The sequence below is a fragment of the Thamnophis sirtalis genome, unplaced genomic scaffold, assembly GCF_051295495.1.
Source record: "Thamnophis sirtalis isolate CommonGarterSnake01/CBP01778 unplaced genomic scaffold, rThaSir2_p1.2 scaffold_3, whole genome shotgun sequence".
NCBI lineage: Eukaryota > Metazoa > Chordata > Lepidosauria > Squamata > Natricidae > Thamnophis > Thamnophis sirtalis.
Window position 1 is genome coordinate 159,693,648 of NW_028261383.1, and position 14,859 is coordinate 159,708,506.

Genomic DNA, 14,859 nt, shown 5'->3' on the forward strand with positions numbered 1-14,859 from the left:
ATGTTTCTAAAAACGGGGGGGAAGCTTCAGACGGTCGTGCGGCTCACAGCTGAGCTGTGCAATCCTTGGAAGCTTTTTTTTACTACCATTTCGCAGAACCAGGGACAATTGTCCCTAGTGGTTCGGCTGAACTGGGCTGAACCGGGAGGATTTCACCCCTGTCACATCCTTCTTCTTGGCTTAAGGTTGCACTGCACTTCCCAACTTTTACTTCCTGTTACCTCTCCTTTCTTTTCAACCAGAGTTCAAGCAATAACGTTCTCTAGCACAGTGTTTTTCAACCTTGGCAACTTGAAGATGTCTGGACTTCAACTCCCAGAATTCCCCAGCCAGCGAATGCTGGCTGGGGAATTCTGGGAGTTGAAGTCCAGACATCTTCAAGTTGCCAAGGTTGAAAAACACTGCTCTAGCATAATAAAGAAATAATCCCGAATTATTACCTTATTGTATATTCTTTCCATTTGTATAAGAGAACAATGACCTTCTTCCAGTCATGAGGAACAGACACAGCCTTCACCTAATCACATTAAACAAGATGCAGAGCCACTCCATAAGAAAATTACACCCATATTTTAACATTTCCCCAGTTGCACTGTCTACCTCCATAGCTTACTACTTTTTGTATCTTTTCCAGTGCCATCTATGTTGATGATTGCAACATATTGTAGATCTTGCAGACACCAGGCGTATTGCAGGTGGCGCTTGTCAAGCTTAAATAATTTTTAAAACCTGAAATGAAAGACAGGAAGCATCAAATGTGATTGTATGAGTTCACCAAAATCTTGCAAGTTTCGGTGGTCTTGCATAAAGCCGTGAGAGCGCAAGCAAGAATAAACACGATCTGGTCCTATTTTGAGCTATTTTAATATTTTATTGAAAGATAAATATAAAATATACCTGGGGTGCCAATGGCATCATACAATCTTGCAACAGTGGTGCTTAGCATGAAGAACTAGTAATAGTTACATAGTCACTGCAGTAAGATTATTATATAAAAAAATAAAAAAAAGATGGAAACGTTCTGAAATGCCTGCAGGGAGGAATGATTGGTGAAGATGACCTAATTTGCAGAGAGGGCCAAAATGACTTTTTAATCAGAGAAAAGACAATAACCACATTTGTCAATGACTGCAAACCCTTTATGGTTGTCGGTTTTATTTTGGTTTTTTTTGCTGAAAACCATAAACGTGTAATCTTCGGGGTTAATGATTTGAAAGCTTAGAAGATGAAAAGAAGGGAGCAATCATGTAATCTTACAGTTTGTACATTTAAAAAAAGTCTCTAATAAAATTACCTTTAAAAAAACACCTAATAATGAGTGTTTTGAATATAGGTAGGTCCTCAACTTATAACTGAGCCCCTCCCAACAGACCCCCTCCCAAAGCTACTTATGACCTATTTCAAAGTTATGACATTTCTCACACACACACCATTCCCACGCATTCAATCTTCTGACTGCATTTTGGGCACTGACATGCATTTACATTCACTTTATGGCTGCTGCTGCTGCAAAAAAGGCCATATAAGGGGTCCCATTATGTGATGACCCACTTTATTTTATTTTGTTGCAAAAAGTTTTTTCTCCTTTTGAATTCATTCATAGATATACATTCTTATAATTACTATTTAACATTTATCTATTCATCATTATAATCTCTATACTCATTTTTACATACATACATACATATAGTTCTCTCTCTCTCTCTCTCTCTCTTTCTATCTCTATCTATCTATCTATCTATCTATCTATCTATCTATCTATCTATCTATATTCCATCTTTGCAACAACCTTCCTCCTTCTATCTTCTCAACCTCCCTTCTCTGCTTCTTTCTTCCTCTCCTTCCTCCTTTCTTCTTCTCCTCTCTTTCCCCTCTCCTCCTCCCTTCTCCTCTTTCTTACCTCTCTCTCCTACTCTTCATTCCTCACCCTTACTTTCTCTGCTGTACCCTTTCTTCTTTTCCCTCCTCATCCCCCCTCCTTTTCATTGTTGCCTGAGCCACTTTATGACTGTCACGGCTTACAACTGTAATTGCCAGGCTCAAATTACAGTTGTGAATTGAGGACTACCTAATGTATTTGTGGATACATTTTGTTTCTGTTGTTAAGGGTAAGACTGATTTTTCTTTCAGGAGGTTGCAATGAGAGTCTGGCTTTTCCTCACTGAAGCTTGTCTGCTTTCTTTGTTTTTCTGTCCTATCATCTGGACCAACTCTTAGTGATATACCATCATTAAATGCAAGGCAACCACACATACTAATAAAGCTAACAGCAACATCTCTTGTTGCTAACTACCGTATTTTTCAGACTATAAGACGCATCAAGATTTTGAAGAGGCAAATTTTTTAAAAAAGTTTTTGCACTCTGCAGTCCTCCCAAAAACAGCAAAAACAGGCCTGTTTTTTTTTCAAAGAAAAGGCCTGTTTTTTGTCAAAGAAAAGGCATGCATACCCTTTAGGAGGCTTATAGAGTCCTCTTGGGGGCTGGGGGGGGCCAAAAACGAGCAAAAAATGGCTCATTCTTTGCTTATTTCTAAGCCAAACTATGCATGGCTATTTTTGCTATTTTTGGGCTCTTGGGAGGCCAAAAATGCTGTATTCAGTGTATAAGATGCACCCAGATTTTCATATCTTATACTCCAAAAAATACGGTAATAGGACAGCACTCCAGAGGATCAACGTCATTGCCCAGAGGATCATTGGTTGCTCTCTCCCCACTTTGGAAGAGCTTTATAACTTACGCTGCCTTAAGAAAGTTCAAACATTCTTAAAGATCCACCTCATTTTGGGCACTCTTTTTTTGAACCCATCTGGCGGACGGTACAGGATAATAAAAACAAAGATAAATCGGCTGAAAAACAGCTTCTATCCCAGGGCAGTAACCATATTGAATTCTATGGTATAGTACAATATCGGGATTTCAATTGCAATGATATAGTAAGTAAAGGATGTATGTTTGTGCTTTTATTTTTATAGTCATAATATAGACTGAAGACTGCATTTAATTCCGTTGTGCCATGTGCGATGACAATAAAGTAAACTAAACTAAACTAAAACAAGAGCAGGAGCCCCTCCCTTTGACTCACTGGGAGCTTAGCCCTGATCTCTTCTCTGCCTCTTGCCCTTTTTTGTTCTCTGACAACATCCTTTATCCTTCTGACAGATTCAGGTTTCTTACTATCCTCCTGGACAATATCCAAACTCCAGCCAGCAGTACCGGCCTCTCTCGCACCCGGTGGCTTACAGCCCCCAGCGCAGCCAACAGCTGCCTCAACAGTCCCAACAGTCTGGTAAGTTTCCAGATTAGCAGCATTCAGGCGGGAGAAGTTGGGATGGGAGGAGTGGGGGTGAGGGGGGTGAGGTGGCAGCCGATCCTTGTTCAGGGAGAGCTAAGCCACTTTGCCCTTTCTTGGAACCTGAAGCGAGTCATCCTATTTATAGGGTTTGAAACCTAGATGCATTGAAGATCTTTGCGAGGGCAAATTTACCTCAGCCATAAGGCACAAGCAGGTTGCATATGCCTTAAAGCAGTGCTTCTCAACCTTGGCCCACCTGAAGATGCGTGGACTTTAACTCCCAGAATTCCCCAACCAGCTGGTCAGAGAATGGGCCACAGCATCCACCCATAAGTCAGTTTTCCTACATAGAAGGGCACTGAAGAAATATATATATATATATATATATACCTTGCTCTAGAGGTGGCTAAGGCAAATAAAATTATGCTCAGAATAGCTCTCCTTCCATGGGGTGGGGGGAATCTTCAAGAGGAAACTCCCAAGGCTTCTCTCATCCCATCTGAAAGGATAAATGTGCTCCATGGCCATCGAATACCGAGTGGCTGACTGGCTGGCTTGAACACAGAAGGGAGGTATCCCACCTCTGGCTCCCAGCTGTGGTGTCATAATCTCCCCTCTCTTATTACACTGCAGGGTTACAGCCAATCCTGTCCAATCAGCAGCAGACATACCAAGGCATGATGGGAGTGCAGCAACCCCAGGGCCAGAGTCTCCTCAGCAACCAGCGCAGTGGCATGGGTAGCCAGATGCAGAGCATGATGGGAGTGCAGCAGCCCCAAAACCAGAGCCTCCTGAACAGCCAACGAGGAAACCTGGGCAGTCAGATGCAAGGCCTGATGGTCCAGTACACTCCATTGCCTTCATATCAAGTAAGTGGTGCCAAAGATGGCAAGTGGGAAAGGGAAGGGAAGGAAATGGGAGGGAAGAGAAAGGGAGAAAAGGGGAAGGGAGGGGAAAGGAAGGAAAGAAAAGAGGAGGGAAGGGAAAGGAAGAAAAGGGGAAGGGAGGGGAAAGGAAGGAAAGAAAAGAGGAGGGAAGGGAAAGGAAGAAAAGGGAAGGGAAAGAAAGAAAAGGGGAAGGGAAGGAAAAAGAAGGAATGAAAAGAGGGAAGGGAAAGGAAGACAAGGGGAAGGAAAGGGAAAGGAAGAAAAGAGGAGGAAAGAGAAAGGAAGGAAAGGGGAAAGGAAGGAAAGAAAGGAAGGAAGGGAAAGGAAGGAAAGAAAAGGGGAAGGGAAAGGAAGAAAAGAAAAGGGGAAGGGAAAGGAAGAAAGGAGGGAAGGGAAAGGAAGAAGAGGGGAGGGGAGGGGAGGAAAGAAAAGGGAAGGAGAGGGGAGTCATAATTCTGGTGTTACACAGCACTACATGGCTTGGAAACCTTCGTTGGTGTAATTTTTTTCAGGCCTCCAAAACGTAACTAATCTGTTCAGGTTTATCATTTCATGCAAAATTCACAATGCAGGTAATCCTCGATTTATGACCATAATTAAGCCTATAATTTCATGACAGTTTTAAAATGGATTACCATGTGGCCACTTCCAAGGACGTTAAATAAACTCAATGTTCTCTGTGGGGTGATTTTTGCTGGAAACCAGAAACAAGCTCTGATTTCTGGCAAAAAGGTTGTAAGTTGAAGTCACATGACGGCAAGGTACTGCAAATGGTCATTAACAAGGGCCAGTTGCTGAGTGCCCAAAATGTGCTCATGTAACACACACACACACACTCCCAGAGGAGGGGGCAGGGAGACATTAGAACTTCAAATCTAACTTGTAAGTCCCTTTTGGGGGATCCATTGTCACTTCAAATGATTGCTAAGCAACCAGTCATAAGTTGAGGACTACCTGTATAAACAATTACACTGAAAACAGGAGCTAGGGAGTGGGAAAGAACAGTTCAGACCTGGAAAAGTAAAACAAAGCAAAAAACATTGCTGCCGGCAAATGTAAATAGAGACAATGTTATACTGAGACTATATCAGTGGCTAAATCCATATTTTCACTTAGATGGCAGTGAACAATAAAGTCTGCTGTTTTCCCCACAACTTATTTTTTTCCTTCTGAAAGCCAACTTCTAGAACAGTGTTTCTCAACCTTGTCAACTTGAAGATGTCTGGACTTCAACTCCCAGAATTCCCCAGCCAGCGGATTCTGGGAGTTGAAGTCCAGACATCTTCAAGTTGACAAGGTTGAGAAACACTGTTCTAGAAGCTTTTTTCCAGTCAGTGGATGATAACTGTGGGCTAGGTATTGTATAAGTCAAAAAACCTAAACCACCTTTGTTGCATAGTCTACAAAATGTATAATCAGAGATATGTATTCCATGCAAGAGTTTCTGCTTCCCAGCCTCCAACTACGTAAAATGTGTATACACAATTTGCAAACTATTCAGCATTTTTTTTTAAATGGGCTGTTGTTTGAGAGCCCTTGTCTATCTGTATAATGAATTTTGCATTGGTCAGAAATATTCATGTGAACTGCAGTCAAGGGCAACAGTGCATGACAAAAACCAAGCGCTTGGTTTTAACGCATACCTCTCCAAACCTGAGTTTGGCAACTTAGAACCCCCTACTACCCAACATATTTTTTTTTCACCTGGATCTTTTCACCTGCTTACTGGCGTTCCTATAGTGGATGAGAAGTACAGTAGCTCTTAGCAATTAGCAATAGCAGTTAGACTTATGTATCGCTTCATAGGGCTTTCAGCCCTCTCTAAGCGGTTTAGAGTCAGCATATTGCCCCCAACAACAATCCGGGTCCTCATTTTACCCACCTCGGAAGGATGGAAGGCTGAGTCAACCCTGAGCCGGTGAGATTTGAACAGCAGAACTGCAGAACTGCAGTGCTGCATTTAACCACTGCGCCACCTCGGCTCTTGGAGAACAATTGCATTTTGAATGCGGCAGATAAGGCGTTGGTAGGCTGAGGTTTTCATAAATTGGAGTTTGTTCCTGAATGTAGATAAGACCTGAAAAATAAGAGCGCACAAGATCCTGAAAAGGAGAAGGTGGAAGAATGAGATGGCAGATGAGTTGGGAGGAAAGAAGGAGTGTCATGTTGAGTATAGTGTGCTTTGGCCACTGTGATATAAAGTCTATTTTAAAAAAACCACAGAATAATTCCTGCTGAATCACAAATCTTTCCAGAGCTGTAGAGGCCGAGAGAGAAAACTGTAGATGTTACATAGAGTCTGATATTGGAGGAGGAATAACAGAGGGACCTTGGAGGTCTTCTTACCCAACCAGAGGAATCTGATGTTTTTCTCTTTCTCGATCTATACTCAGATCTACTTTTAAGGCCTTTTGTCATTTCCTCCAGAATTGCGTCTTCTCTCCTTTCTTCAGGATCCAATCTGGGTCGGCCACTAGGACCAGAGGTTTTGCCTTCCGAGCTTTTGGACTTGTGCTGGAGCCCATCTTCCGATGAACAGGATGGGATCTGAAGATGGGCTCCAGCACGAGTCTGAAAACTCAGAAGATAAAACCTCTGGTCCCAGTGATCAACGCAGATTGGGTCTTGCGACATTATCCTGGGACATGAATATTCGCCTTCATTCATTCCTTTCTGTCTTTTAATATCCCAAGCAGGTTCCAGTGGCGAATGACTCTCAAGGCGTAGTCCAACAACCCTTTCAGCAGCCCGTGTTGGTACCAGCAAACCAGTCTGTGCAAGGAGGGCTCCAGGCCGGAGGGATGCCAGTCTATTACAGTGTTATCCCCCCAGCCCAGCAGAATGGCACCAGGTATGAGCAGAAGCCAAAACTCTATTTAACCTTCCTGCTTTGCAAAGCATCATTATTTTCTTCTAAGAATTCTCTTGATATATCAGCCAGGATTGCAGAGAGACAGAAACTCTGCATCAAAAGCACTCAGAACAGTGATGGACTGTTGCCTTTTGGTGCACATTAAATTAATGGAAGGGCTGCATTCATTTTTATGCTATGCGGATTACTTTGAAAGTTTTATTACCAGAATTCAGGTTCGTGACTTTTTTTAAAAAAAGGAATTTATTTATTTAGTTTTCAGATTTATAGACTGTCTTTATTTTGTGCAACTCGGGGTGGCTTGCATAACAATCCAACTTTCCACTTCCCTCATAATAATAAACTTGTGAAATGATTTGGGATGAGAGAGAGTGGCTAGGCCACTTCCATGCTTTAGGAAGGATTTAAAGTCACACTCTCCCAGATTCCAGTCCAGCAAAAGGGGGAGAAGTGGAGAGGAAGGGGAGGAAGAGGAGGGAAGGAGAGGGAGACCAAAAGAGATAAGCAGAAAGAGAAAATCTTCAAAAATTACAGAAAAGTACAAGGCCAGAATAAATGTGTTGGCATATATTAAAAGTTTTTGTATGTTATACTTCTTTTTAAAAAGAAATTTCCAAAGTAATGTACTGTATGCAGTTTAACCCAATGATGAATTATAACCAAAATGCCATCTAAAAAGAGGGCAGGAGAGAATTGTTCACAGTTCTCACAAATCTATCAAGCTTGGAAGCTTCTGTGAGGCAATATTATTTATTTTGGCATATTCACCATATTTATAGACAAATTTTCATTTCTGCAAATTCTAGTTTCTAAGCATTAGAGATTACCATTTTCTCTTTTGGCTCCTCTGAGTACAGAACAAAAAAGCACCCTGCTCCAGCCCTCCTTGATTTCTTTAGAAGAATCCATGATCTTAAAAGGTTGCTAGTATTTGTGTTCTGAAAATGCACAAGCTTCTCAAAATTGGTAAATCCTAAAAAAAGATTTAGCTGGTCGAATCATCTGAAGATGAGATTTTATCCTCAGCCTTTGTTCGCAGCAGATTCATTGGCTACCTCTCTTCTAAGTCTGATCTAACTAATTTCTTTTTATACTGCTAGACCTCTCTGGCATAAGCCCAATAGTAGTAACCAGAGAATGAGGAAATACTCTGTGTATACTGTTCCTATTCACTGAAGCACTGAATAAGCATCCCCTTAATTGAAATCACCCAAATAGCATTAGACTGGTGAAAATTACTGAGCAAAATAGGCCTTAGGAATGACCCTCTATCAGTATACAGTTTTATCTCCATCATGATGACAACCTGCTCCAATTGATGTCCTTTTCTTTTTCTTTTTCTAGCCCTTCTGTTGGCTTCTTGCAGCCTCCAGGTACAGAGCAGTACCAGATGCCCCAGTCCCCTTCTCCTTGCAGCCCACCCCAGATGCAGCAACAGTATTCAGGTAAGGCCCGGCACTTTACCAATAGAAACAGCAGACTTGGGAGACCGTGATTGAGCTGCATATAGTACACCTGCCTCCTCTAAAAACCTATTGAAGCTAGGTTGATAGGAGTCACCTGTGGCCCAACAATGGACCTACCTTGACCTTCTTTGGCAAAGAACTCCAAAGCCTGGAAACAGTGGCAAAGGAGGCCTTCTCTTGCATTCACATCAAATGAGATGGAAAATAATGTGTTCTACAGATCTTAAAGGTTCAAGGTTCATTTTATTTATATGCCGCCCTATTCCCAGCGGGACTCAGGGCGGCGCACAAACCCAAGGAGGGAAAGGGAAACACAAAAACTACAACAAAAAGTACAGGGCATTTAAAAACAACCAACAGCCACACGATTCGAGAGGGGAAGGGAACTCATCGACCCCAGGCCTGCCGACACAGCCAGGTTTTAATGGCTTTTCGGAAGGCCTGGAGAGAGGTGAGGGTCCGAATCTCTGCGGGGAGCTCGTTCCAAAGGGCCGGAGCCGCCACAGAGAAGCCCCTCCCCCGGGTAGTAGCCAGATGACATTGGCTAGTAGACAGAACCCGGAGGAGGCCTAATCTGTGTGATCTAATGAGTCTTTGGGAGGTAATTGGCAGCAGGCGGTCTCTTAAAGGCTTTCACAACAGCTTTATCTGAAATTATGAAGTCATATTAAGCCCTAAATAACGTTCCATATTCAGTTTCTGAACCCTTTTGAAAAATATATCTGGTACGTTGCCAGTTAGGAAGTAAGTAGATTCTTTACTCTGTAAACTGCTTAGGACTGTAAAGCACTGTGAAGTGGTATATAGTCTAATTGCTAATTGCTATTACCTGTGAAACATAACCCTGGAGATCACTGTAATTTGTCTGTCCGGTGACTAATTCCTGGAGAAGACCGAAGAGTCTTAACTATCCCATGCAGGTGCAATTCCTTATTCAGTACATTATTATCCAGTAACATCATATATGTGCTTCCCTTAGAGTGTTTTGGAAGCTTGGGGTCAGTCCAGTACTGTATATGCAAACTGGAGAAACATTGTTGTCATTGCCCAATTATCTCTGCTTATGTTTTTTGCCCATCAATATTTTTTCCCTGCATAACCCTACCCCGCTTTGGGTTTAGGCTGCTTTGGACTGCCAAGAATTTGTAAATGTAGACCACATGTACAATAGCATCTCCTAAAGATGCTATAAAGCCTGTTCCTCAATTCTGTCCCATAATTTTCTGGAATGACTTGTAGGAACCCGTATTGTGCTTGAAGAGATTTTGAATCTAGTAATCGAGATGCTCAATTTGGTGGATGCTCCCTTGGAGTCAAACATAATTTTATGAAAATGTCTTGAAGTATAGCTAGGATCAGAAAGCTTTTTAACACCGATTTGGCTTTATGTGAAGGAACGCCAGATAAGCTTTCAAACAAGTTTCTGGATTCCCTAATATTTTGTTTATTTCCATGGAGCCCAACTCCAAGCCAAATCTGAACTGCTCACAATTATAAAGAAACAAGATAAAAAAGGTAAATGAAAATACGGTGAAGGAAATAAAGAAGATGGAACTTCCAGACAACCAACACCAAAACATATGCAAATTATGTAAAACACATCTAACAAGGGGCTCATTCCAGTCTACCGAACACCATCAGGGAAGGAGCCACACAAATTTCTAGGGGAATCTCATTCCAGGAGGCAGTCACCCCCACAGAGAAGGCATGCTTCCTGGGCGCTGAAACTGTTTAATTGAGGGGATCCACCCAGTATATGCCCATTCTGTTGGCTCATACTGGCCAGAGAGAAACTATGGCACTCCCTCTGGTTGGTCCAAAACCCCCTGAGGATGGAAGGAAAATTAATTCCTTGTCCCAGAAGTCTCTACTGAATAGACTCACTCTATTTTCTGTGTAGTGGCTGATGCCATCCTGGGTGTCAGAGAGGGCATCACAGTGGACCCCTATTAATTGTGTCCTTTGTGGATCTTTTTCAGAAGATCTTCTCGGTCATGGCCCTCTGCCAAACCTAATGAATAAGGTCAATTGTAATGATAGGTTTTCAACAATGAATCAAGAGTAAAGTCTAGTCTTTGGCATCAAGCAGAAACGGCATCTCGGAACCATTTCCAGGGTTGTAAATTATATAAGTGTAGCATTTTGTCCTTTTGAGCTTTCTTGTGTTTGACAGCAGAGGAAGATTTTAAATGAGCAATCATTTTTCTCACTGTGACACTGAAGTAGGCGGGTCTGAGACAATCATCGTTGCCAATTCTGTGGAGCAGCAGTAATTTCTCTGCTGAATGGGGCCCATCTGGTTTTATCCTGCAGCTTTTCCCCAGCTGTTTTCCTCTCGGCCTTGTGTGTGTGTGTGTGTGTGTGTGTGAGAGAGAGAGAGGGGGGGGGGGTTTCAAAGTCACTGCAGTGAAGTGAAGAGGTTTCTGGGTCAAGTGCGGTTTCCCCATTTCCCAGGCAAACAGAGTGAGCATCTTCACACTGTTGACTGGGAGCCAGTTTCACAATCCCAAAGCTGCAGACCCACCATACTGCTTACCTTCAGGTGGTGGTTCTTTGTTTTCAAATGCTCTTCTGCAGCCTCGGAAAACTGTCCTCAGGCCGTCTTCGGAGGCTGAACAAAAACATGGTCTTTTGGGACAACTTCTGACAGGGTCCAGAGGCCACACAGAAGCCTATATATTGTCTGTGGAGATTCTGAGTCATCCAGGTCATAGTTGTCTCAAAGGTTCTTTATTCAAAAGGCAACGGGACTGTTTGTTTGTTTTTTTCCCTTGAGGAAGAAAAAGACTTGGATGAGAAGCAAAACATCTTCTTCTTCCCCAAGGTGAAAATTGTCCAGCTGCCTTTGAAGGGGGAAAAAGCACCTTTGAGACAAAAATCTGCCCCATTTTCACACGGCCTCTGCAGTCTCCAAAAGTCACCTCAAAAGCCTCCTGAAGCTAAGCTAAATACTTTAAGTTAAATACCTTAACCCTCTCACACAAGTTCTGGAGGCCATGTGAGAGTACACCCCATTCTGGCATGGCCTCTACAGCCCCCCAAAATTGCACAAGAACAGGACATACTTTCGAGAATACTTACTGAGTGTTGGGTGATTGCTGACATGCCACTCAAATGTCATGGCGAGTCTTTTAACAAGCATGTCACAGGCTTGTCATCACTGATCTGGAAACTTTGCTATATGCAGTGCTGAGTCCCTGTCTCTCTTCCTCTTTTCTCATATTTGAAATAAGTGTTGATTAATGTGGTATTATATGGCTACTGCTGCGCATGATAACTCTAGAGTCAAAGCAGGCGTAGCTCATTTCTTCCTGAGTAGACTGCATTCTTAAGACTGGAAGCATTTTAGGGAAGCAAACACACATAAGTTTTTGTCTTCACACTTAACATACGCCAGGGGTCGTCAACCTTAAATTCCTCAAAGAGCCACATAGGTCCTAACCGAAAGCCCCCCGTTCAATTCTGGAGCCAACTGGAAGTCCGGTTCCCCCACCATAAAGTCTCCTCCTAGCACAATGTCCTGTTTATCTGTCCTAACTGAAAGCCCTATCAATTGTGGAGCTGACTGGAAAACCCACCCCTTGCCATAGTCTCTCCTCCTGGCACGCCATCCTTCCCCCTCCCAACCAGAAGCTCCTCTCAAAATTGTGGCGCCAACCGGCGACAGGGAGCCACAGCAGAGGGATGAAAGAGCTATATGCGGCTCCAGAGCTGTGGGTTGCCGACCCCTGTCATAGGCAAACTGAAATCAAAGACCGGCATCCAAAGGGAAAGATTTATCTATTCTTTTCACAGCTGTTGGTTTTCGACTAAGAGCCATGTGCTTCCTAGCCTGTCTAATCTTACCTGTGTGCCATTCCCAGCATAGCACCCTTTGGATATTTTACAGCTCTTCCAGCTTAATTAGTATTCTGGAAGTTGAATCATGGCAGCTGGACTTCTTTTCTTTTTCAGTTTGAAATGTTTCTTTATCAGCCTATTCAGATTAGGTGAGAAATGAAACCATCCTGGAAGATATATATGGGATCTCACTAACCAACTTGCTCAGACTGCAATGCAACATTTCAGACAAAAAAAGAAATCTGGTTGCCATGATTCAAACTTCCAGACAACCCTACTGGGTGATTGAGAATCTTCATTGATGTATTTAACTACCTGTGCTGCCTTGCTGCGGACCAGAAATGGCTTTGTGGAGCAGCTGCCTGTTGGGATAAAGGCCAATGCTTCCTGGTTGCTGGCCTAGGATCAGCTGAGTCCCTAGACCTCCTTGGGGGAGAAGGGTAGTTTGGATGTGTTTTGATGGGGTTGCAGGCTGAGATTTGGGGTACAAATGCCCTGGTGGCCCTCTCCAATGGGGATGGGGAGAGTGCCATCCTGCTGCTTTTGCTTTTGGCCAATCACGGATTTGGGAGAACCCCCTCATTCTGTTGAGATTGATGTTCCACAAGTGAAGATGAGATCCTTGAAAATCTCTGCATCCTGTTTTTTGTATGGATAAGAAGATTTGGGGAGGAGACCTTCAAAGGTTCTTTGCAGCTTGCCTTCAGAAGTTGTGGGTGCTTCATCACTGGGGGTTTTAAAGAAGAGACTGGACAGTCACCTGTCGGAAATGGTGTAAGGTCTCCTGCATGAGCCGGGGGGGGGGGGGGGGGGCTGGACTAAAAGACCTCAAAGGTCCCTTCCAGCTCTATTCTGATTGATTGGATTGGTCGTATTGTTTTTGAAAATGCTGGGAGTTGCAGTCACAGTGTGTACCAGAGGGGGGCACAACAGGTTAAGGAAAATTGGTCTGCTACGGCAGTTGACCAGTCTGGTTTATTGCTCATTGTTCTAATTGAGATGCTTTTCTAAAAGATTTAATGTACATTCATTCATTTAATTTGCCTAATTGTACACTATGCCTCACACCTTTTAGAACGTTGCTTCCCCCCCCCCCTCATGCTTTCAACGTTTATTTCATCAGATTTCTGAGAAGAAATAATTTAGTTCAAATAATTTATTTTATTGCTAATGTAGTTCTATGAAACAAATGACCCTGTAAATCCACAAGATGATGAAATGCTAGCATAGGTGGTCTCTGAATTAAGCCAATTTGCATGTGTTTAAACTGCATCAAGGAACATAAAACACGATTCACCATTTTAGCCCTTGCAGAAAAAGCGGGACACTCTTTGCATACATGGAGGAAGCTACCTGCCATTTTGTGCATACGCAAACACGGCAGGCAAACTGTGGGGAAATGGATTTTCTGAAGTGGTCCAGGAAGGAAATGGTGCCATAAGTCAGGAATTGCCTCTGTTAAAAATCGATTCCCATGAAGTTCCTCTTGTGACCACATCTTCTCCAAGGAGAGAAGAGGCTGGGAAAGAGACCAAGAAGGTTGATGACTTGACACAATGTCCAGAATAATCCGATCGTTTCCCCCCCCCTTTCTCCTCTTAGGGGTGTCTCCGGCAGGGCCTGGCGTTGTGGTCATGCAGCTCAATGTGCCCAATGGCCCCCAGCCTCCTCAGAATTCATCCATGGTGCAGTGGAACCACTGCAAGTACTACAGTTTAGACCAGCGAAGTCAGAAGCCTGGTGACATCTATAACCCAGAGACCAGCGCTCAGGTAAGGCGAAGGGGGAGGGGGCCTGGTGGAACAGGGAGAAAAGATTCATTTGTCAGTAGTTGTGCTAATTGCCAGCCTGTAGGACTAACCTTTTGACTCCCCCCCCCCCTCTCCCTCTGTTTCTAGGCCAGCAGCACCCAGCTGAATAGCCCTATTACATCGCCTACACAGTCCCCTACACCATCACCCGTTACCAGCCTCAACAGTGTCTGCACAGGTCTCAGTCCCCTTCCGGTGCTCACACAGTTCCCCCGGCCTGTGGGCCCAGCACAAGGTAACAAAGGTCGTGGGAGAGGGTTTATCATAATGAACAATGGAAAATTAGCCAATATGTTTATATTAGAATAAAGGGCGATTCCATATCAGTGGTTTTGGGACCTGAGCTTCTTGCTTGGGGTCCTATTCACCAACTTGTCAGTAGCAGTGCGGGTAAGACCACAGTTGAGCTCCAGATTTCTGATGTTAAGTGAGACATTTGTTAAGTGAGTTTTGCCCCCATCTCACGACCTTTCTTGCCATAGATGTTAAGCAAATCACTGCAGTCGTTAAATTAGGGTTGTTAAGTGAATCTGGCTTGCCCATTAACTTTGTTTGTCAGAAGGTCACAAAAGGTGAACATGACTCCCAGATGCTGTGGCCGTCATAAATATGAGTAAATTGCCACAGGTCTGAACTTTGATCACATGACCATGGAGATACCCCCAAAGGTCATAAGTGTAAAAAACAGTC

The 14,859-nt window shown here is 43.4% G+C and overlaps 1 protein-coding gene across 9 annotated transcripts in view; it reads left to right on the top strand.

The window, feature by feature from the left end:
- Positions 1-14,859, top strand: part of R3HDM2 (R3H domain containing 2) — a 181,385-nt gene that overhangs the window by 155,459 nt on the left and 11,067 nt on the right. For 5 of the 9 annotated variants that reach the window (XM_087710600.1, XM_087710604.1, XM_087710603.1 and 2 more), the window contains 6 exons: positions 3,161-3,287; positions 3,927-4,162; positions 6,874-7,031; positions 8,397-8,497; positions 13,961-14,130; positions 14,257-14,404. In XM_087710600.1, the coding sequence (XP_087566726.1) occupies positions 3,161-3,287; positions 3,927-4,162; positions 6,874-7,031; positions 8,397-8,497; positions 13,961-14,130; positions 14,257-14,404 (940 nt within the window). The remainder of the gene's footprint in view (positions 1-3,160; positions 3,288-3,926; positions 4,163-6,873; positions 7,032-8,396; positions 8,498-13,960; positions 14,131-14,256; positions 14,405-14,859) is intronic. The other 4 variants (XM_087710602.1, XM_087710607.1, XM_087710606.1 and 1 more) reach the window with 1 other exon arrangement.